Raw genomic sequence first — 22,666 nt, 5'->3', positions numbered from 1 at the left:
TACCTTTATTTACTTAAATTCCTTTAGGAGTTTAAAATGTCAAGGGGGGACAACACAAATCCAGTAAGAAGTGAGAATAACATGAGAGTACTTAATTCAGTATGAATGGACCTTTAGTGCTATGGACTTTATTAGATTGGTACACAAATTAGGGCAGCAGTTAGGCCTGATGCAGCTATTGGTACTTAGGTGTACAGGACCAGCTGGCTTCTCTTGCTTTCTCCTGGCTTTTTAGCCAGTTGAAAAGGGAGAGTGGGGTAGTCACAAGCTGGAGCAGAGAGACTTTAGAAAAGTTGGAAGTGAGCCCAGGATGATATCATCATGTGTCTATTAGTGATTTAGTTATAGAGCTCTTCAGTTTGTTAGGACGGAAATGGGGTTGAAAGGCAGAAGAGTTATGGACCTGGGCTGGAGTCACATGGACTGGAGATTCAAATCCCAGCTCCACTACTTACAGGTTGCGATTCTGAATTTAACCTCTTAGTATTTCAGTTTTTTCATCTGCGAAAAGTGGGGAATAGTGGCACTTATATCTTAAGGTTCAGAAGACTTAAAGGATTACATCAAGTTAAGGCAAGGTTAAGGTAGTAAAGTCAGGTTGCAGCAGCTGTTCAGGCATGGAATGGAAAGGGAGTTAGGAGGATGTTTTCAAATTTGAGTCTGCATAGAATCACTTGGGGTCCTGTGAAAAAATGTAAATTCCCAAGCCTCAGCCCCAGGAATTGAGATTCAGTAGCTCAAGCTCCCTCCTCCCCTCAATAAACTTTTAACTTTAGAATTTTTTTGCAAATCAAAAGTTACCCAAGATTTTAAATAGTTGCAAAGGTTACTCATTATCCTATATTTTTAAGGTACACTCACTGCATTTATTGACTCTCATGTTTCACAGGCACTTTTGGCTGATGAGAGGCAGGTGGTTTGCAGGCCAAAACTTGAAAAAACTGGGACACTGAAAGGACGGAACAAACTGCCCTATCCCCTAGTTGAGTGCATTGTGAAGTAGAAGGGGGTGGAGTTTTGGAAGTGGAATCCTCTCCATTGGTCACCTTAAAAACAAGATGTCCAATGCCAGATAAAACACTAGGTTTTGAAAGGTAGCAATGCTACACCTAGTCCTTAGCCCAGATCAAAGATAATTGCTTAAGGACGTGAGCAGGTTCAGGGGATTTGCTAAGTACAAGTTAGAGATAGCTGCTTTGAGGAAAACAGAACTCAGGTGAACAAACGGGATAAACTAGGGTCTAGTTAGCATGTATGCCATATAAAAGCTGTATTTTCTTGAACCTGTTACTAACACTTTGGAAATGGGTCACAGTAACCAACATCAAGCATTGCCAGGTTGGAGGCTAGCTGAGGGTCACAGGGTGAAGCTGGAATGGACTTGTGGGAGGGTCCCAAAGGGCTGAGGTAGCAGGTGGAAGAGGTGGACTGAACAGTGAAGCGCTCTGCCTTTGAAGGGGTCAGCTCTCACACTGGGGCTACAGGTAAAGGGTTGAATTGAGAAGATGAAGCAGATTGTTCTTTTAAGAAAAAAGAAAAACTAATTTCTGCACCCTTTGAGGCCTTTTAAAGTAGATACTACTTTTTTTTTTACTGAGGACCTTAGGTTCTGGGACTATCACCCAATCCCCCTAATCACATTGAAACTGCTTAGCCCTTACAACAGTTAAAATAACCACCCAACCTTTTCCCCATTGGACTCCAGATTCCTCTTAATTTCTATTTGATTTCACTTTCCTGAGGTGCTGGAAGAACAAATAAAGCACAAACTGGTATTCTTAAAGTTTATCTCGCAGTTAAGGATGCACTTTGACTTGCCAAACCCATTTAAAATGGTTCAGTAAAAATTGCCTCAGAAACCAAATGGATTTCTCCTCTGTACTAGGGGAAGAAGCCTTACTGAAGGGCTCCTGCATCTTTTGTATTGTTTGCTGGCAGCGTTAGGCCTTCGAGGTCGGTTAAGTGTCTATTAGAATTATGGTGATCTAATGCTTGACTGCTTGATAGATGCTAGGTATACAGTACAGATTTTGCATGCAAACTAGCATTAACTTGGGCTATTTCTCTGCCAGCTGTTAAGTCCTTTTCCAAGTAGTACTATCAAGAATGGTGAGAGTAAGAGTCAATTCACTGTCATCTTAAACATGGTTAAAAAAGAAGGGCTTTGTAGATTTTTAGCTGGCTTGTGTGCCATAGCTAAACTAGTTTCCAGTAAGACTGAATTGTTTTCTGGTTGATGCTTGCTTTTAAAAAACAAAAAATAAAGAATACTGTATTTAGAGCTGCAGGAAACTAAATCAAGAAGTCAAGCCAGGATTTCAATAATACATGGGCATTATGGGAGGTATACAGGAAATGTGAAATAAGCAACTTGGCTGGAATCTGACGTGTGAAACTTTTTAACCACAAATACTGAGATCCAAGTTGTGTCAGAATGAACCACATGGAATTACTCATAGGCAACTATTTTTTGACCTGCAAAAATGGCAGTTTCAGTGGGTTTAAATATGTATTTCATATCTTTTGTTTTTTCCTTGTTATGACAGTTCACAACATACCAATTAAAATTTCTTTGAGGTCTGTATTGAAATAGTAAAAACAAAGCAAAAGCAAACAAACAAAAAACCCCAAACGCCCAAATGAAAATAAACTTGAATCCAGGTAGATATTTCTTTTATCTTTCCTAGGTATAGAACCCTGAGAAAACTGCCAGTTACCACCCTACTAGCAACTTGGTTTCTATGCCTCATTACAAATGGCTACACTGCCTTCTAGAGGTAAGGCCAAAGGGAGATCAACTTTTAGTACACTGCCAGCTTGTTCCCGAGTCAGACTCATGTCCACTGTGTCTCTCCCCAAATCTTTTCTTTTAAACCTCTGACCACTCATATGTTAGCATTTCTGCTTCATGACTGATGTTATAGGATGTAAATCATACTCGTTTATGATAAATGTTTTTCCCTACTAAATTAAATCAGATAAATTTATCCTAATCAGCAATGAATCAAGAACAAAGTGATCATTTAAAGACTCCACCTAAGGTACCAAAAATACCTCATGTTCTAAATCTACACTATTCCTGTCTTTCTTTTCTCCTTGGTATGTTTTCCCTGATTTTTTTCTTTTAATCTGCTTTTCCCTCTCGGGCACAATAACTATTACTCAAAGATGCCATCTAATGCACTATCCCACTAATTACCATGGCCAGTGATTTTTAAGCATAATAAACTGCCTTTAGGTGGAAGAGAGCCTAAGTAACATAAATGAATTGCTATACCTTCAGCAGAGGCATTGATCAAATCAGTTTTAATTGTCAATTTACAAGCCTATTAAGGGTGGATGCAAAACATTTTAAGTTCTGGAAAGATGTGATGCTGTGTGAACAGAGAAGTGTTACAAACACAGTGACCATATTTTAATTAAAATAGATTTATTAGCTTTTCTTTTAATATAAACATGAGAAATAAAAACCACATAAGTTGTAGCATTCTTTTCAAAATAAAACTGCAATCAATACTTGAATCTCCAAGCTCTGAACTCCATAAACAATGTTTTCTTTTTTCCTTGAGGTGGTAGATTGTAATATTTCAGACACCATTATTTATCACTTGTCTGTCCTTTAAAAATGATGGAACCTGCAGCACTCAGTATAATGTGAAGCATCACTATATTGAGAAAGAGTATTCCTGGCTCATAAGTGCAAGATTCCTAGGATTACTTTTAAGATAAGAGAAATTCATTTCACATAGTTTAGAACACTTATCATTTTGTATTTCAAATGTAGGTGACATTGTTATCAATTTCTTAAATTATTTACTCCTTGCCTTTTAAAACCTGAAGTAAGGGTTCCTAAAGTTCATGTAAGTTCTCTCTTATATAGCAGGACTTAAAATGAGATACCTACAATCAGGTTAACGCTTATGATTTAAAAAAAAAAAAAAAAAAAAAAAAAAAAAAAAAAAAAAAAAAAAACCTTTCATATCACCTGCTGCTATTAGGGTCCAATTCCTTTTCATTTATTACATGTGAATAAACACTCCTCTTTCATAATCTTCCTTTACCAAATCTATAGAAATTTAGGTGATCAAAGCAGATACAACACAATCCTGCATAAAACTACTTTAAAAAGAGGAGGGTGCCTTTTTTTTTTTTTTTTTACTTTTTACTTTTTTAAACTTTAGTATTACTTATCTCCATAAATTTCAGTGCAATTTTAAGCTTTGACACCTGCAGAAGTATAAATGCTGCGAACTTCAAATCATCATTTGAAAATTAAATTACATTTCTTTTAAACTTAATTTTGAAAAAATGTTGAGCTTTCAATTTTTTATTCCAGTCAATGTTTGTCATCTTCAACAGGGACTGGTAATAGAAAACTGAAAGCTTAATATTCCAAATTTATTAAGTTTTAAAGAAATATAATTTAACTTTCAAATGTTTTGTAAGAGTTTGTAGTGTTTACACTTTTACAGCAGGGCATAGTTACCAAAACTTAAAATTGCACTAAAACTTTCAGGACACCTGGTCTTTATCTGCTCAGTTATCACTGGACCACCATGTTGGCAAGCATTATGAAAATATCTTTTAATAAATTTACTTAAAAGAGGAAAATTATCAGAAAGTGAGAAGCACCATTAACAGTTCACAAAAAATGCAATGTGGACCCACAGAAGTAAGCAGTCAATAGGTGATACATTCTCTTTATGACCCAAAACATGCCAAAATGCTAATAAGTAGTGCCTGCAAAATATATGAATGGCAGGTGTTATCCAGTAGCTTTTTGGTTTAAACTGACTGCCAATAATGACTAGCAGTTTCAATGATATGATACAGTAGGAAGGAAGAAAATGCTACAGTTGCTCCTAAGTGGCTTAATGAGTGTTAACGTGGTTGTGGGGAGGGCCAGCACATGTTTAGCACATGCTAGGCCCTGGCTTTGAGCCCCAACATCACAAAAAAAAAATTTTTAATGAAAGTACCATGTTTTAAAGGTAATACTGCATCAATTCTAAAGGCATATGCAGCAATGGGGAAGGGGAAGAAAAACAGGAAAAACAAAAAGTTATATGGTTAGTGTCTTTTAAAGTCTAAACATTTAAATGATTAATTAAAAAACCTCACATAGTTCACAGCTATTGGCCTACACAGTAAGCAAATATCTGCATGTGGATTGAGAGCTTTTGCTTTGGAGTGGTTTTTGTTAACTCTGTTTACATTAAAAAGGACAGAAAGTGTGTTTGTTGTTTGACAAGGTCCCATTCTTTCCTATGGAGTGCAACTGTCCTTGTCCATGAGTCTCTTGAATTCGAGGTCTTTCCTTCTGATGAAAATACTAACTTTGCTGGTTTTGAGCAAGAGCGGTGATATTTCATCCAGTCTTTGTAGATGAGAGGCTTGTGATGTTATTACCCCTCAATTCTCCCTTTTAAGAGAGGATAGCATTAGAGCGCTGAATACCAATGAAATTATCAGCGCTGAAAGACCTTCTCATAGCAGCTCTACATAAGTCTTTGTATTTGTCTTCACACAATCTTGAAATGGCCTAGGAAAGTCAATTAGAACACAAGTACAATTTTTAAAAAGATCCAACCTTAAAACACCACTGATGTTAAGCCACACATGCAGACTCCTTTAGATACTTCATAGTTGCAGCTATTTGATTATAGCACCAGATTCTGGATATGCTACTTCCTGCCAATTCACTAAGGTGACATTCTTTTAAGGGCCAGGACAGGAGAACTTTATTATTATTTAAAAATGAGTTTCTAAAGATGTCAAAGGTGCTGTGAAACGCTCATAACAGCAATATCATGTTACCTCTGCAAAAAAATCAGTATTTATTCAGTTTTCAAATTCTACACAATCTTCATCAGTAATTATATAGTCTAAGCAAATTACAACGAGGCAGGATAGTCTATTCTAGAGGGTAGAAAAGATGACTGAAGCATCAAAAGGTGCTACTTTACTTGCATGATAATTATGGTAGAAAAGCATATTATTCAAAGATAGCACCCAAGGTACCAGAGAAAGTACTATTTTTAAGTATGTGTCACTTCGGATGTTAATGATTTTGGTATATACTCACCAAAAGTCTATCAAAAACCTATTTACTTCCTACATCCAGTATTTGAAACAGCATGCCCCCCCACCACCCGAACTATATAGGCCTCTCAGCGTAGCCACTAATGCTTTGTCTAATAAACTCATGGAACTGAACTGTGATATATAAATACTGCCATCAATTTGCAGAATGAGTAATGACAACTGAGTCATATGTAAACTATATGTAAATATAATCAGGGATATAACTGTACAAGAAATTACCTGTGCATGCTAATGTAGAAGTGTAGAGGTTCAAAAGGAAAAGCATTAAGAACAGATTAATTTCCTTTAAAAATATTCTGGATTATGGTCATACAGGAGATAATGTCTAATTTTTAAAAAAATAATGTGAATCCTAGCATAAACCATAGAGGACACATGAAACATGATGCCAAGGGGTTAATAAGCTCTTCAGTGTGTCACTTTAAAAACTTTCCATTTGCCTAATCACTACTTAATATGATTTAGTCCCAAATGTTGGCGTTAGTGGACGACAGAAAGCCCCACTTAGTGGAAATACAGACTCACCTCTAGGTTTTGTGCTCTTTCTTTGCTGAGAGGAGCAAACAGAAAATTCAGGTTGTTGTCATCAGCTAAGGAGCGAAGGTCAAAGTAGTATTTGGCATAAACACTGGCAGGAACATTAATATTAAACTGGAGTAGCTCCAAGAAGTGCCTTTCCATCTCATTCCTGGGGGAGGAGGAACACAACAAAACCAAAACCAACACAGGACAATTTTAGTCAACTGGGCTATCTTCAAAAATATCATTCTGAGCTTCTAGGATAGCTTTAAATTCTGTTTTGAAACAAATAAAGGCTACTCAGCTGGATTAATACACTAACGTTCAAACAAGGTACAGCTATTTGTAGTCCTTTCTGCATCCCAGCACTTTGAGTTTGGGCTGAGGGGAAAAGGTTACGGCCCTCTCATGCACTCGTGCTGCTGACTCGGGGGCTCATTCTTCAGAGTTCCATTAGTGCAGCTGTACGATTCATACTCCACGCTCACTCACAAGGCCCCACTATAGTGAGCAGATGAAAGGAATGATGTATGCTGTTTATTAGCTCTGAAGAACTTGCAGACATTTTCACCGAGCTGATAACAGGAAGGGGCTTATTGAAGTAGAGAAGCACCAACAAAAGGAGTGGGCACATCACCACGGCAACAAATGGATCCATCGAGAGCCACCGCTATTATCTCTGAGGGGGAAAAACTCTTGAGGCAACAAGGATTCATCTCAAATAAATAAATAAATAAATAAATAAATAAATAAATAAATAAATAAGCAAGCAAGCTACACTAGATGGGAAAGGAAATCCACCCCTTCACCCCCGTGCATGAGGCTATGTCAAAGGGCATAATACAAGTTTCTGCTCACCTTAATATTACTAAGGTGACCCCTGTCACCATGATAATCAAAATACTCACTTTAAACTTTGGAAGGCACAAAAATAAAAGAAGATATCATGGGTAGACAAAATCCACCTTAGGATTTGACCTCTGGCAGAACAGTGGACTTGTAAATTTTGTTTTGGGAATGAAATCCTAAGATGCTCAGCATTTGCCAACCCTTGCCAGAATGGAATGTACACACATGAGGGCAAGTTTAATACATCGGGAAGGACAAGAGTTGGGAGCAGTCCTCTGCTACATGGCCATACAACTGCCCCTGCTGAAGGTTTAAATCACGAAATATAAACTTAGAGATCTTACCACTTTAACAGTTTAATTATATAAAATGATAAACACTTAAACATTTTAATTTAGTTTCCTAGTTATAAAACTAGGCTCATTTTATAATTTAGTTTCCTAGTTATAAAATTTTAATACTTTATCCACTGGTCACATCAGAAATGTATGATGTTCTCCCATATGGAGAGGAGGTAGATTATGAGCAGAGACATGATTTTCTCAATTGTTGAAATTAAAACCAAACAGCCTACTTCCAAAATTAATTTCCTGTTCATATGGCAATAAGTCCATACAAATGTAAATCAGATAATGTTTTGATAATCAGCTAATCAGGACTTAATTTACTACAGGAATAAATACACTTCACTATCCCTTTTATATTTTCTCCACTAATACATTTTAACTGTGCAGAAATACAGTACTTCATGGGATTAACATGTCTATTAATAGAGATTTAATCACTGAAGAAAAGCATTATGCATCTTCCTAGGTTTTCTGTTGCTTTTTAAATGGCTGAATAGCATACCATTTACAGGCACAGCAAATTTTCTGAATAGCAGACGGTCAGTTCAACTTATTCTTTTGAAAGCAAGCATATTTTAACAAAACACATAGATGGTAGAAAGTTTTAAGAAAAACTTGAGATACTGATTTTTAACTTTTTCCATTTAGACTTAAAAATGAGACTATTAGAAATAGTCAACAGCAGGGGGATGAGACAACTGTATATTAAACACTTTGTTGTAATGCCTTCCAGTTTCCAAAGATCATAAACAAAAACAGCCTGGCAGGAACATGGCTCCTGGTGTTTCTCTGATCACACAGAAAGTGTTGGAAGAACTGATGTTACAGCTAGCCCCTGCTGCCACCACTGCTCCTGGTGTACCCCATCTGTGGAAACTGACACATTTCCCTGCATCTTCTCTAATCTTATTACTAGACCCAGAGCCCCAGCCAGTTTAGTTGCAGGTTTTGAGTAAATTTCAGCTGTCATTCAGGCAGGGCTGGTGTTAATGATCACAAATTTTGCTTCCTTCAAGGAAATCAGTTTGCAGACTGATGACACAATATAGTGATCAAAGGCATTATAGCTTCTTCAACTTCCAAAAATACTTCCATTTGTTTCAGTTTCTTTTGTTGTCATATCCTTTGCTAAGATACCATCAGTATCACCAGGACAACTCAGTTTGCACTATTATCAAAGTGGCATTTTCACCAACAGCCACTTCAATCACTACTAAAAATCACTGGTCCTTTCTCAGACACAAGTGTTGTCACCTCAGCTGTAAATACAGAGCTTAGTCATTTCAAGTGACAGTCTAATTTAGAGTAATAAGGTAGGGCAAAGGTAACAAAAACAAACTCCTGTGGTGCTGCTTTACATTTTCCTAAATGCCACCTGCAAAGACATTTTCACTTGAGAGTCTGTTGGAAATACCTCTCTTGTTCATCCTGCCTACCACCTACAGGGCCCTACCTTCGGAGTCAGGATGGCCACATCAGAGGCCCTGGTCGCACTGGTGTTTCAGTGCCACGCGTGGGGAGCTCCATGACTCAGCAACGCTCCCTGTATCTCATTCTCACAAAATGCTACTGTGGCTGACTGAGTGTCAGTGTGATAAGCACTGGATCATGTCCTAGTAATGCTTTTCAGGGCTGCCTGACAGGAATCCTGGAGCTTCTTAGCCCAGGAGACCAATGTCTAAACACATGCAACACTCCTAATGGGGAAGAAGCAGGAGCAAAGAGATCTGAAACCTTATTTTGTACCTCGTATCTGTAACACATTTTCAGATTAAAAAGGTGTGTGACAAAAACAAACATACAATGTGAGACTCAAGTTGAAGATATAACCTCAACAGTCCAGAGGCTCTAAGAACTTAAAAGTGGCTACTTATTAAAAAAGTCAGACATGTGTGCCTTAAAAAGGGCTTGGAAGACAGCTTTAAAAAACCATGTAGCTGAGTGCAGTGGCACACACCTGTAATCCCAGTGGCTCAGAAGCTGAAGCAGGAGGATCGAGATTTCAAAGCCAGCCTCAGCAAAAGTGAGGTGCTAAGCAACTCAGTGAGACCCTGGGTCTAAATACAAAATAGGGCTGGGGTTGAGGCTCAGTGACTGAGTGCTCCTGAGTTCAAACCCGGTACCCTATCCCCCGCTCCCCAAAAAGCCATGTAATTATATAGTGCTATGTTGTGGAAGATGTTTGCCAAAAACCACTAGAAAAATACTTTTCAATATCATTACAATAACACATCAAGACCTACCAATTAATGATGGAAAATACAAATTATCATACTACAGCTGGATAGCAATTATGTATTTTTATGCCTACTTCCAGTATTTCCATAGGTAACCTTTAAAAATATTTCTTAAAGTATAAACTTCATGGGAGAAAATGAGGTACCAGAAACTGAGTAAGATTCACCAAAATCTTACAAACTCACATGTCCTCAACTGTAATGTCCTTGAGGATCTGGCAGTAGTCCACATTCCATACAGCCTGATCGTCCCAAACCTTGGAGGCAAGAAGAATGGCTCCCAAAACAATTCTTTTCCAGTTAGTAGGACAAATGTCGATCTCAGCATAAGTTAAAAGCCTTTCTAAGTAGACCTGAAAAAGTAGAGCACTGGTCTTTTAGTTCAGTTTGTTGTGTTAAGAAGTTATGAATGACAAATTTCCTCTATATTTGACAAGAAAGTTAAGTACCTTTTGTTTCTGAGTTCTACAGACACTTTGCTCAGGCAAAGCAAGAGGCCCAAGCATAGCTGAAAGTCAGATAACTCTGCTGTTTACCCTGCCCATGCAAATTTCCAGCCCAATTCTGGTCAAAGGAATGACTAACAAAGGACATCCTGAAAAGCAGCACTGTTACCACCTGCACATGCATAAAGGGCACCCTGCACAGGCCCAGTGTAGATTAAAGTTATTCAATAAATACTGAATGACCCCCCATGTGCAATCACCACACCTAACTGGTAGTTTTATAATGGTTTTACAGGCACATCATGCTCGAATGTGTAAGTACCCAAGATGTAATGAGCATATTTAATCTTTTCACAGTAACTAGCCCTTTTGTGGCACTAGTTGAAGATAAGAACAGGTGGACAAGAGAGCCTCCCAGTGGCTGCTGAGCAGAGCAGCATATTAGGCGCAGGTCTTTATGGCAATACAGTATTCCCTGATTCAGCCCCTTCAAAAGCAGCCCACAGGTACAAAAGGATCAGTGTTCTCATAGTCCTTATTTTTCACCTCTCCACTATTACTAATTATTAATTCGTTTTCTCTCACATATTCTGCTGCTTAGTCAATTCCTTTGGTTTTAAGGTGGTGCAAAGCTCCTGCATCCCTGGGACTCCTAAACCTGCCAGGCAGTGTGAGAGTTTCATGAGTATTTTACACATACAAACATCTAACCCGCAAAGAATTGGAGAAGTTAATAGCTGAGTAAAGATTATCCAGAAAAATCATTTGTCGTTACTTCAAATGGTGCTCAGCAAATATACAGTCCTCCCTAAGTACTGGTCGAGGGTTGGTTCCAGGACCAAATATAATCAGACACTAATATTTGCAGACGCTTGGTTCCTTATATAAAAGGATATGCACATCCTTCCACATTCTTTAAATCATCTCTGGATTACTTACAATACAAATACAATGTAAATGCTAAGTAAATAACTGTTATGCCATCCTGTTTAAGGAACAATGACAAGAAAAAAAGGACATAATTCCCTCCCAAATATTTCTGATTCACAACAGAAATCAGATGCAGAGCACACAAATATGGAGGGCAGACTATATGCTATTTATAGACAAAAAAAAAAACCACTCTTAAGAGTATATTTACTGTCTGAAGTATCAAACTATCAGTTCAGATTTGGCAATGTTCTCTAAACCCAAATGTTTTTAAGAAACAATGGCTACTGAACATTAAATATTCTTAATGAGAATCTCTTCTCATTTCCCAAAAGTATCTTAGAGTGAACCTCCCTCGCAGGGTATAACTTTCTTTCTTACAGGAATAATTAGCAATGAGAAAACGCTGGCAATCTCTCAACCTTTACTGTTGAGTATCAGCCTGTTCTGCGCTGACACTCATATACACCACGAGCCCTGCTGTGTCAGTGGAAGAGAGTTCTGTCTTACCAGTGAAACCAACTCTTCTATTAGAGCAGTTGATCCCACCCCACTGTTCTCACAGTTAACTCTCTTTGAAGACTTCATCTCTACCAGAGGCTTTTCCCCAATATGAATGTGTTTACACTGTTTCCTTCCCACTCTCCACAACACTTCCTCTCACTTTGTTCACTGCACCATGCCCCTGCCAGAGCCTCATCTCCCATTCTTTCCTACTTTCCCCTATATGCAGCTGCCATCATTCTAAGAAACTACTCTTTTGGCTCAGTGCCTTCAAACTTGTAAACCAGAGTCCTTCATCCCAAACCTCTACTCCCCTAGTCTGCCTAATATTGTAAAAGGCACTGTCATTAGCCCAGTGTAGGGACAAAAACCTGTATTTGAGTTATCTCACTCCAATATGTTAGCAATTCCTGTAGTCTCTCCCTTCACGGGTGGTCTGGAAGCTTCCTGTCCTGGCCTGCCATGTGTCACTGCTCACCTGTATAACTGTGCTGCCTCTTAATGCTCCTCTTTGACCTTCAACTACCTCTACTCTACCCAAAGCAGTCAGGAAAAGCTCTTGCATTAGGAACACTTCTCTCTCCTGATCAAGATCTACCAAAGCTAACCATTAGCCTGGAATTTAACTTCTTCCGGCAGCTGGCAATCTACGAGGAAGGCCCTGGGAGACTGCCAGTCTGAGTTCATCTCTCCGTGGTTCTTCTCCTCATTCCTCTCTCTGACCACACCCTACTATTCCTTGAGCACATGAAACATGTTATTGCCTCACAGCCTTGGCACTTGTCCCTGCTGCAATTCCTGACCTCTTTGGCTTCCTTGCTTCAAGTCAGGTTGTTGTTCAAACATCACCTCTCCAATGAGCCCTTTCTAATCATTCCATCTGAAACAGAAACCTCTGTAACCATTCTTATAGCCCTTTGTATTGCTCTATCTTCTTGGCATTTGCTGCTACCTGAAATATTCCTAAGCCTGAAAAAATACTTGGAAGTTGTCCTCACCAGAATATAAGAATATAAAGGCAAGCACTTTGTCCAATTTGTTCTCCTCTGCCCCAACACTAGAATAAGAGTAAAAGTAGATACCCAGGAAGCACATATGTAACTTCATTTTAACCATACCCTCACCTATCCAGCCTTCTCTTTGTCACGCTACCCTGGTTCTCCTCATACTGCTGTAGTCACTGCACTGGAGACTTGCCCCTTAAATGTTGATGGTAGATCTGTGAGGACTTTCTGTCAACTTTTCATTGTATACATTCTCTGCATTTGAAGCCACTCTTACTTCCTTACCTCTGATTTGGATTCATGCTCTTGTGCTGTATATCCAAATAATTACGTAATTATATCCAGATAATGTCACTCTGTTATCTCACAGGGACATCACACTGTTCTTCAAACCCAGCTGTCCTTCCTCCGTTACTTATTTCTACATATGGAAGAGTCTATATATGAGTGGTTTCTATTGAAGCACATAGCACAAGCCTCCGCTCTAAATTCTAATTAAATGCTAAATGATACGAGTGTTCTTCTCCTCCAGGTCACATAATTGACTTTGCTCTATGCATTTGTAGGTAGTGGAGTAAAACAAGCTCAACCACCTGACCAGCAGTTATTCAAACTGATGAAGTCCTACCTTTGAAATCCTATATGGATGAAGCAAAGGTAAGAACAAAGCTGTGGCTTAGCAGGCTAACAAAGTCTAAGAACAACTGGTACAATAATTCTGGACAACTTTGTGATCAGACACAATAAGTCAACAGGATGGATTAACACCCATTACTTAAGGAACAGAGAACTGAGAGCAATAATTCTCAATCATGACACACACTGGAATTATCTGAGGAATACAGCATGGGATGTGGCTTAGTCCTGTGCTGAGTCAAGTCTCTGCACCAATGGTTTTGTTATTGCTCCCCCATCAGCATGCCCTGCAGGTATGTGTGCATACTGCAATGTGTTGTACGTACTGAAGTGTGGAGGGAGAAATCTCTCCCATTGCCTTCAATAACAATTGTTTTGTTATGAGAAATGCACTGGCACCATTTTAAACCGTAATGATTATTAAACTCAACTGTGTGTTACTTTCCTTTGATAATTTCTTAATATTCTGATGATAAATTTCAGGGACCTAACTTTTGTTTGTAAAACAAGACATTACCCTATTTACAAGACCAATTTCTAAACATGCTTGATAAAAAAAAAATAAGTATCTTACCAAAGTTACTATTGCACATTCAGCTGTTAGCTGTGCAGCACTAAAAAGAGTACGAACAAATCTGTAAATAAATTTGTGTTCAGGGTCATGCTTAAAGTACTCCTCTGGAACCTTTTCTCGCTGAAAGAAGAAAAGATGCAATGTAAATTATCTGTTGAAGAAAACCTTTAAGTATTCTTAAGATAGCAGCCTTCACCTTGTGCCAATGTGTACCTTAAATAATTTCGACTGAGTAGCATGTCTTTTAATCTTTTAAATATAAACAGTGGGATCTTACAGTCATATGGTGTATAACAATATCTTTGTCAACAATGATCTGCATAATGGAATTAACAGGTCCCATAAGGTATCACCTAGTGACACTGTAGCCAACTTAAGTCTGTGTGAATCCACTCTGATGTTCATACAATGATGAAATTCAGATCTCTCAGAATGTATCCCATTGTTAAACAAACATGACTGGACAACTATTCAATACCCATCACCATTTATTAATTTTTTTAAAAAAGGGCACAAGCTCAAGCTCAAAAAAATTGTTCCTTTTTATCTTCCCTCCATAGAATTCTATCAATATCTATTTTTAGGCTGAAAAGTTTTATTGATAATGTCATATTTATTTGCAATAAACTTTGAAAAGACTTTTAGTTCACTGTAACCACAGGTTCTAAAGTCTCACTGTCCAATACAGCCAGAGTGGCTGTTGACTCAAAAGTGGATGTTATGTACCTAGGGAAGTAGTTTTTAAAAATATTTACGGCATTTTACTTGATCTAAATTTAAGTTTTCTGATTATCTTCACAGAAAGTTTACACATTTGTTGGGTTTGTTTACAAACATTTATGTTGTTTGATGCTACTAAAAAGTATCTTTAGAAAAGCTACATTTTCTCTTGTTGGGTGGTACATTCACTTACCTTAGCTCACTAAACCAAGCTGCAAGTCAGTTCTTACTCTACTATAGCCCTGACAAAACACCTTTTTCTAAGATGTCAGATATAGCATGAGGTGGGAAAGAAGACGATTTTGACTTCAAGCTGAAGGGAGTAATTTTCTTCTAGTAATTAATTTCAAAGCAAAGGAGCACAAAATAAACACAACCCTGAGAGGAAACGGTTAAAAAAAGTGATGCTTACTGTGAGTGGATGTGATCTCTCATCAAATATATCCAGGGATCTATTTGCATCTCTATAAAATAAGAATATGCATTTAAAAATTAATTCAGGAATTGTTAGTATCTTATTAAAATATCTGCTAAGAGTAGAGAAGGGGTTGGAAGGAGAAGCTTAACCTTCAACAAAGCAAACAGTCTGACAAATTCTTTTCCTGGATTCTGATGTAAGGACCTCTTTTTACTCAGCAAATGAAGTACTGTGAAGCCCTTTCTACAATGACCAGGTAGAGCTGCCTGTAAGTAATGACTCTCCCAAACAGGTAATGCCAATAAATCAAATATTTTCACTCCTCTTACAAAGCAGTAGTGATGGGCAATCAAGTCTTGAGACCTTTAATGAACATGAATGAGATTCAGATTTGTTAGCTTTTTCCTCTTTAGTTTTCTATTAGATTCTTACCATATATTTCTAGTTTTAGTTAAAAAGTTATTAGTTGTCTTTTTATTTTAAGAGATCAGTCTTTTCATTTTAAGATCAATTAAACAATACACTACTCAAACTGGCGGTTCTCTGTGGTCTGTGAAACTCTGGAGATTCCCTCAGTACTTTTTCAGGAGGCCCATGAGGTCAAAACTGTTCTTATAGGAACACTAAGACATTACTTGCTTTTTCACTGTTAACACTTGCAATGACTGTATAAAAACAAAAGTGAGTAAAACTGCTGACTTCTCAGTATGAATGATACTAAGAGTCATTCTATTCTCCACTGCCACTTGCAGTTAAAAAAAAAAAAATCCTGCTTTACACAAGCACATGAAGCAAAAAAACTAATGTCACTAAATCTTGACCTCCTTTTTAATATTCTTTTGAATAAGTTAACAGTTCACCTAAAGCTTATGCATACTAAAGTATAGTTAGTTGTGTTAAGAAAAAGCACTTGTGATTTAGCTGTGAGCTGAACATACTGCTTATCAAAGAATATTTTATTTTTTTATTTGAAATGACAAAACATTCTCAAAAATGAACAGTGGGCCTGTTACTTTGAGGAACATAAGTATTCACTGCAAGGATAAAATTTAGGCTGTCAAGTTGAAATCAAGACTTTTGAAAATCTGTACCTTCTGCTATATGCTTGACAGTTTCTCAGTACTTTAAGACTTTTTGATAAGATTGGAGGCGGTACTAATGAAAGTGAGTTTTCAATACTATAAAGAAATGTGAGCTAACATTTCCAAATGACCATTGCATATTGTAAAAATCATGTGCTGGTCAAAGATTTAATTCATCCTGCAAGATACAGCAATGACTACAAATGTAATATGTTCATTTTACAATGTAAAATTTCATTGTAACTAATTTAAGAAACTTATCTTTATAGTGTTTTAGAGTAACATTAGTTATCCACAACTATCTGAAAGTTTTTAAGATACACCTTTTCCAAATAAGTATTTGCAGGAGACAGGGTGGTCTTATTGCATCTTCAAAATAAATTGCAAACAAAGTCAGAGAAACTTGAGAAACTAGTAGTCTTCTATTAGGCCAAACATTGAAGAGATTTGCCAGAGATGTGCCAAAGTGTAAATTATGACACATTTTTCACTCAACTAAAAAAGTGAAGAAAAACAAAATTGCAAAGACTATTTTTCATGAAAAAATATTTATGTTAACAATGTGGTTCCTAATCAGAGGTGATTTTGTCCCCCCAGGACAATTTTTAGTTGTCACAATTGTGTGCATGGGAGGTGGAGCTGGCATCCAGTGGGCAGAAGACAATGATGCTGTTAAATACCCTACAATGCACAAGACAGTCTCCACAATAGAGAATTATCTAGCTCAAAATATGAACAATATCAAGGTTGAGAAACCCTGTGTTATTGTATATATAAATACATTTAATTCTCAATTTAAATTTCTAAAACAGTAAATGTCAACATAATCCACAGAAATAGATACTCTGGGATCTTAAGAGTTTGAGAACAAAAAGAACAAAAACTCCAAATGATTCATCTCAATATTGTAATAAAAGCACTCTACACCTTATAATGTTTACAGTTATGATCTAATACTATATATCATGCAAAGTAAATTGCTGGAATAAGAAGACAAGTTTTTAAAGAGCTCACCTGTTCTTTATGTGGTAATATATTGCTAAGGTCACACTGTGGAAGGAAAAAAAAATTATTTATAACAACTTATCATCTGTTATAGTTGACTTTTTTTTTTTTTTTTTTAAGGTATAAGGGACCTTCCAATCAGCCCTGAAATCCTCTAGTTCAGAACAGTATCATTTGGGCATTGGATCCCTTATTTTAGTTTTGTTGATTATGATAATATACAAATTATTAAATATCTTCCCTGTCATTTACCCATCTACCCACAGAGCCTTTCATCCTGTGCAAGCTGTATTTGTACACATGCTTAAGTTTAATACACAGATTTCCCCCACTCCCCTAAAGTTGATAGGCCCAGAATTTCAGCTGATTTAGTTATATTATCCACCTGCCCACCATTTCTCATTTCCCCAAAAGTGAAAAAATGAAAGTGCTATATACCAAATAAAAGCATTTAAAATCATTTTTGCATTACTAGTAGAAAATTAGTAAGTATAAGTGCCCACAAAAGATGAAGATAGGTCTACCTATCCTGCAGTAAGCAGCCCTGACAACGTAGCATAATACTAAATAGTATAATATTAATGGCAGGTATTTCCAAATTGGATTAAACAAAATATTAATAAACAGACAACTCTTCACACTTTATATTACTGTATTCATAAGTTATCCAAAGATGCTTTGTATTAGGGAAAAAAGGGTTCTCTTACATAAATTATATGATTCCATTTGCTCTAAAATGAAGCTCAAGAATGAGGGAAGGCAAATCTGAATTTTAAAAGTAGGTGTATACAGTATTTTAAATTTTAAAATTTAAATTAAAAAATAACATTACTGTCATCAAAGATGGATACTTCTATAGTGCTTCCAACAGTTTTATTTCCAAAATTGATGTTAAAATCACAGAATTTGATGTCATATGCTAAAAAAGGACCACTAAACTTTATATGGCATTTCATCCAACAACCCATTTTAGAGATAAAAGGGACCAAGGCTTAAAAAGGATTTGCCCAAGGTCCCACCAAACAATCAGAAGCAGTTCTCTAGTGGCTCCCAAACTTGGGTGCACATTGAAATTGCCTGAGGAGGTTTAAACAGACCTGACCTTCCACCTTGAGACTTTCCAATTAATTGGGCATCAAGAACGATTTTCGAGTTCCCTAGGTGAGTCCAATGTGCAGTAAAGTTTGAGAATGACTTAGGGTTAAGATCAGAATCACCTGAATGTTTTGTCTATATAAGTGCACTTCATATCCATCACTGGTTTCCTAAAAGGCTTGTGCGTGCCTATGGATGAAGGGGAAGAGGAAGGTGGGAAAATGCACATTTGCGGGAATGTACTTGGAAAAAAGTCGCATAGGTGATTCTAAGAAGGCTTACCCATTCCATTCAGAACAATGCACTACTAATCCATGATAAACATTTTTCAAATTTTTCCTGAAAGTCAATTTGCCCTATGACTCAGTACCTCTCTCTTTCACCAATATTGAATGCACTGAGTGATTATTTTTATAATTTAATGAAAAAACTAAAACTTACTGTACTTCCAAACACAGACTTCTAAACAACAGACTCAGTTAAGGGAACGAAAAGCATGAAACCTACATGTGTTAGCATGGTTACTCTTTGAATTATACACTGAAACATCAGAATCTTTTGGATTCTAGTCACAGAAGAGTGGTATTTTAATCATGGCTATTTAGGGCTAAAAACAAACATTCAGTGATTACTCAATAGATGCCAAATCTCAGGACTTTAGACAAGGCTCGGTTTTTGCTAAAATACTGTTATTAAGTGTGAGAGGAAAGTTACATTATTGTGAGTGTGAACTTGCAGTTTTCAACTGAAGTAGAAGTTACTGATAATAGCTAAGAAATTAAAATGCTGGTATATTAGAAACAAAATTAGGCTAATTAGGTTTTTAGACTGAAAAATAAAATTAGGAATAAGAGTATTAAGATTCTGAAAAAGCACTTTCCAAACTATGTTCAAAAAAAAAAAAAGAATCAATTCTTACACCCCCAAGAAGTCATTAATAATGTTCCCTGGACAACCCCAATATAGTGGGGTTTTTGTACCTGTTTTTGTTGTTGTCATTTTAATAAGTTTAAAAGGTTCATCTTGGAGTGTTTTGAAAGTGCATCTGTTATTTCAAATGCCAATATGCTATGGTGCAAGGAGAAGATTAGATATTCCCTCCTCCTAGTTTCCAAAGTAGTAAACAGGATTTTAGGCCTGTAATTCATAACTTTTTTTCCCCAGCAACATCTGATAAAAAAGCACCTCTTCTTATGTTCAACAGTGTCTTAACAACAAAAATGCATCAAATAAAGAGGTACACTTTTCCTGGGATTCCTTATTTACTAACTGGCTTTCCCTTTCACCATAAAGTCTGAGATTAAAATGGAAATTGAAAACTCACATTCAGGTCCTTAAAATCAATATATACTTGACCCCAATTTCATTAAAAGGACAGTCAATAGCTGAAATTACCAAGTATGGCTGGGATGCTTTTAGCAGAAAGGGGTCTGTCACTCAGCCCTTGGCAACCTAGTTGTACTCACCATTTTATTGTGGTTCTAAGATTAGGCTGGCTGACTGTGCTGTCATCTAGAAATATTGTTGAGCATGAGCTATACTTTTTAGTAAGCTGCCCTGGAGATACCTGAAGGGGAAGGGAAATAGAAGAAAATGTCACAGTAAGTTAAATCTATAAAATGTGTTTATTTTCCTTGGTTAAAATGTCAAACGATAAAGCATTAAGATATTTCTTATACTCTGTGAATTGCTTGAATGTGATATCATGTGTGGCTCTACAGGAAACCCACTGGAGGCTCTTAACTTCACAGATGATGTTTGAGGAATGGGTTATAAAATGCTGCCCTTGGTATGGGACCTACAATCAAACCTGGCAAGCATCTATTATGAATTAATTCCCTTAATAAATACTGGAAAAAGTTTAAAATAAGATTTCAGTGTTTTCCTCTTAAGCAATAAAAAGCAGTTGAGAGGTTCTATTTCTACTATTTAGTAACTACAATAAAATGTTATGCCTTAAATAATACTGGCACAAGAGCATTTTGCTGCAATAAGTGGAAGTCTAATACTAAATTTACTAATTTGCTAGTTTTAAATGTCTTATGTGATTACACAAATGTTTTGGAGTCAGAGGCTATGTGTCAGGGCTGTTCAGTCACTAACAAGGCTTAGGACCATAGGTCTCTCTGAGTCTATTCCTTTATGTAAAGGGTAAAATTATTGCCTTAAGATTCTCTCACATCCAAAATCAGATGATAAAAACTTTCACTTCACTTTTAAGTAGATTGCCATTATGTTACTTATATGAAAATCTCAGATTTATTTAGTTTTTTCTCTTATTTGACCCATATCACACCTTCCTGCCTCATTAGTGCTGCTCTCTGCCCAAAGTCTTTTTCTTCCTTGTCCCAGAAGTTTGACTCCTTCTAACTTCCAGGATACCTTTGCCAGCAGCCAGACCACAAAACTCATCCTCCAATTCACCACTTGTTATAGGACAATCCTTGCAGGTTATATCTCCCACATAAGAAATTAAGTTTCTCCAAAGAAGGGAGGACTCTTACTGCTCCTATCTCCAGCTGCTGAGCACAGAATCGGGGACAAGTTAGGGAGTTGAGCAACTATTTGACAAATTACTATTTAAGAATCAATTACAATTTGGAAGACAAATCTTGCTACAGATACAAATTAGTGAAAATTTATCTGAAGTGCTACTAAAGAGGTGACAATGAACTTTTTGAGGCCTCTAAATAAACTATCATTAAAACACTTTAGAAGTATCCATTTATTTGCAAAGGGTATAAAGGGTGCAAGAATATATCAATAGTCAGATACTAAATCAGCCTAAACTACATTAAAACAATTCTCATCCTTAAAAGACCAATAACCAAATCTCATCACTGAACAGTTGAAGATTAACAGCAGCATTCTTTAAAACCACACAATATTAATGATTTTAATGTTCTTAAAAAAAAAAAAAAAAAGCCAATTCAGATAAGCCTTCCTTCCTCCTATCAATATAATGGTTTTCATCATGCTGTTACTTTCTCCCATCAGCAGCTCCCACAAATAAATGAAAGATGGGGCAGGCAGGAGACTAGCTGAAAGTGTACAGAGCACTTAAAAGTCACCAGTTGTCCACAGAAATATCTATGAAGTATATAAAGTTGCATTTTGCTTTCTTCAGATGTTTTCACGGCAAAGTCACTTACTCTCTTTATTAAAAGTGCTAGAAGTTATATTTTTGCAAAGTATAACTATTTGGAGGAATAAATTCTCCTTCTAGCTAAAAATGTTTTACCTATACCTAAAGTTGGATATGTTTCTTAAGCTACTCAGTTAACATGTATAGTGATGAAATAAAATCTCCATATGGGAATAAAAAGGGTGAAAAATCAACGAAAATATAGACTAGTTGGTAGAACTTTAGGTGATACTTTCTTTCACTTTTCTCTATTTATAATTTTTTGTATCATGAACATATATTGGCTTGTCTTGAAAACATTAGTGCCAAGTCATTTAAAATTTTTAATTAGATGTGGTCTTACAGCCTGTGAGAGCTCTGTAGTAAATCAGCAATTTACTGCCTAGATCCAGCCAAAATACACTCATCACTTCCCCATTAGTCTATGCTTACTCTAAACTGATAAAAGACAGAGCAATCATTCATTTTGTAGGAAGAGTCATTTCTGCTACCCTCCCACCCACTGCAATCAAGCCATTCCCAAATTTCAAAGTGACCAGAAAAGCTGAATGCAAAAACTCTCTGCTGCCAATACAGAACAGAGGGCATACCTGTCACTGCCAGTTATACCAATATTTCAGTCTTGAGACTAGAGGGTGGCAAAACTAAACCTCCGAGCAAAGCCTAGAATATAGCTACCAACAAGTAACTTTCCTCTCATTTTGCTTGAAAAATTAGGACAATTTGCCATTTATGATTAAAACCTTATCACTGCTGGCTCACAACCACAATAAAGTATCCTGACAAACATAAGGATATAAGAAAAATAGCAGAAACATTTCTGACAGATGATTACTAAAAGAGACACAAACAACAGCATCTTTCTTCTTTCAGTCAGCACAAATGATAACGTTCAGAATTTTGTAATCCTTATAGGAAAGGGAGTACTTAGTAGAATTAAGGTCAAATGGCAAAGACTAGAAAATAATCATAACTAGTAGTCTAGTAAATCATAATCAGAACCTTACCATCAAAGGTCAAGAACTTGTTGAAATCCTGTCTCCACCCACT

At 36.7% G+C, this 22,666-nt stretch overlaps 1 protein-coding gene across 3 annotated transcripts in view; it reads right to left on the bottom strand.

Annotated features, from left to right (window-relative positions):
* Positions 1-1,532: 1,532 nt before the first annotated feature.
* CCNYL1 (cyclin Y like 1) overlaps positions 1,533-22,666 on the bottom strand; it is a 36,369-nt gene continuing 15,235 nt past the window's right edge. For 2 of the 3 annotated variants that reach the window (XM_079132502.1, XM_079132503.1), the window contains 7 exons: positions 19,938-20,038; positions 17,386-17,421; positions 15,284-15,335; positions 14,152-14,271; positions 10,244-10,410; positions 6,631-6,793; positions 1,533-5,542 (listed from right to left, as the gene is read on the bottom strand). In XM_079132502.1, coding sequence (XP_078988628.1) covers positions 5,426-5,542; positions 6,631-6,793; positions 10,244-10,410; positions 14,152-14,271; positions 15,284-15,335; positions 17,386-17,421; positions 19,938-20,038 — 756 coding nt within the window. In that variant the 3' untranslated portion in view covers positions 1,533-5,425. The remainder of the gene's footprint in view (positions 5,543-6,630; positions 6,794-10,243; positions 10,411-14,151; positions 14,272-15,283; positions 15,336-17,385; positions 17,422-19,937; positions 20,039-22,666) is intronic. The other variant, XM_079132504.1, reaches the window with a different exon arrangement.

This window comes from Sciurus vulgaris, assembly GCF_902686455.1.
Source record: "Sciurus vulgaris genome assembly, chromosome: 3".
Classification (NCBI taxonomy): Eukaryota; Metazoa; Chordata; class Mammalia; order Rodentia; family Sciuridae; genus Sciurus; species Sciurus vulgaris.
Note: the sequence above shows the minus strand (reverse complement) of the source record. Positions and strands in the feature narration are given on the sequence as shown.